The sequence below is a fragment of the Lathyrus oleraceus genome, chromosome 4, assembly GCF_024323335.1.
Source record: "Lathyrus oleraceus cultivar Zhongwan6 chromosome 4, CAAS_Psat_ZW6_1.0, whole genome shotgun sequence".
NCBI lineage: Eukaryota > Viridiplantae > Streptophyta > Magnoliopsida > Fabales > Fabaceae > Lathyrus > Lathyrus oleraceus.
Window position 1 is genome coordinate 249,174,650 of NC_066582.1, and position 684 is coordinate 249,175,333.

Sequence of the window (684 nt, forward strand, 5' to 3'; positions counted from 1 at the left end):
CTATAAACTCTCCCAGAACCTTGATGTAAATCTCAGGTCCCTATCTGACATAATACTCGAAGGTATACCATGTAGTTTCACAATCTCTTCAATATATAACTCGACTAACCTCTTAAAGGAATGATTAGTCTTCATCGATAGGAACTGAGCCGATTTAGTCAATCTATCCACTATCACCCAAATTGAATCATTGTCGTTAGCATTCTTCGGCAAACCTGACACAAAATCCATAAAAATATTGTCTCATTTCCATTCTAGAATACTCAACGATTGCATCAGGCCCAACAACTTTTGATGTTCAATCTTTGACTTATGGTAAGTCAAACCAACATAAACAAACTCGTTGGCTTCTTTCTTCATATCGGGCCACCAAAACAACTTCTCCAAATCTTGGTACACCTTTGTGGCACCAGGATGAATACTCACACCACTTTGATGCCCTTCCTCAAGAATACTCTTCTCAAGTTTTAGAACACCTGGAACACAAACTTTATCTCTGAATCTCATCACACCGTTCGCATCAATCCTTAACTCTCCATCTTTTCCTTAATTGATCAACACCCAACGATCCATCAATCCTAATTCAATCTTATGACCCTCTCTTATTTCTTCTAGAATACCCCTAGTCAGCTTCAACATACCTAACTTCACAATGGCAGGAATTTCTTCGCATATTAAACTCAT

At 38.2% G+C, this 684-nt stretch overlaps 1 protein-coding gene across 1 annotated transcript; it reads right to left on the reverse strand.

Annotated features, from left to right (window-relative positions):
* On the reverse strand, positions 1-684 carry LOC127136914 (uncharacterized). The gene is made up of 3 exons (XM_051063423.1): positions 642-684; positions 327-545; positions 1-215 (listed from the first exon to the last, which is right to left on the reverse strand). The coding sequence occupies exons 1-3, from the start codon at positions 682-684 to the stop codon at positions 1-3; spliced, it is 477 nt and encodes a 158-aa protein (XP_050919380.1).

Bases quoted from the DNA above. Each gene is read 5' to 3' on its own strand.
- LOC127136914 (XM_051063423.1), bottom strand. From the start codon at position 684: ATGAGTTTAATATGCGAAGAAATTCCTGCCATTGTGAAGTTAG. The intron at 546-641 runs GTATGTTGAAGC...TGATCAATTAAG, and splicing joins TCCTGCCATTGTGAAGTTAG to GAAAAGATGGAGAGTTAAGG. The intron at 216-326 runs GTTTGACTTACC...ATTTTGTGTCAG, and splicing joins CAACGAGTTTGTTTATGTTG to GTTTGCCGAAGAATGCTAAC.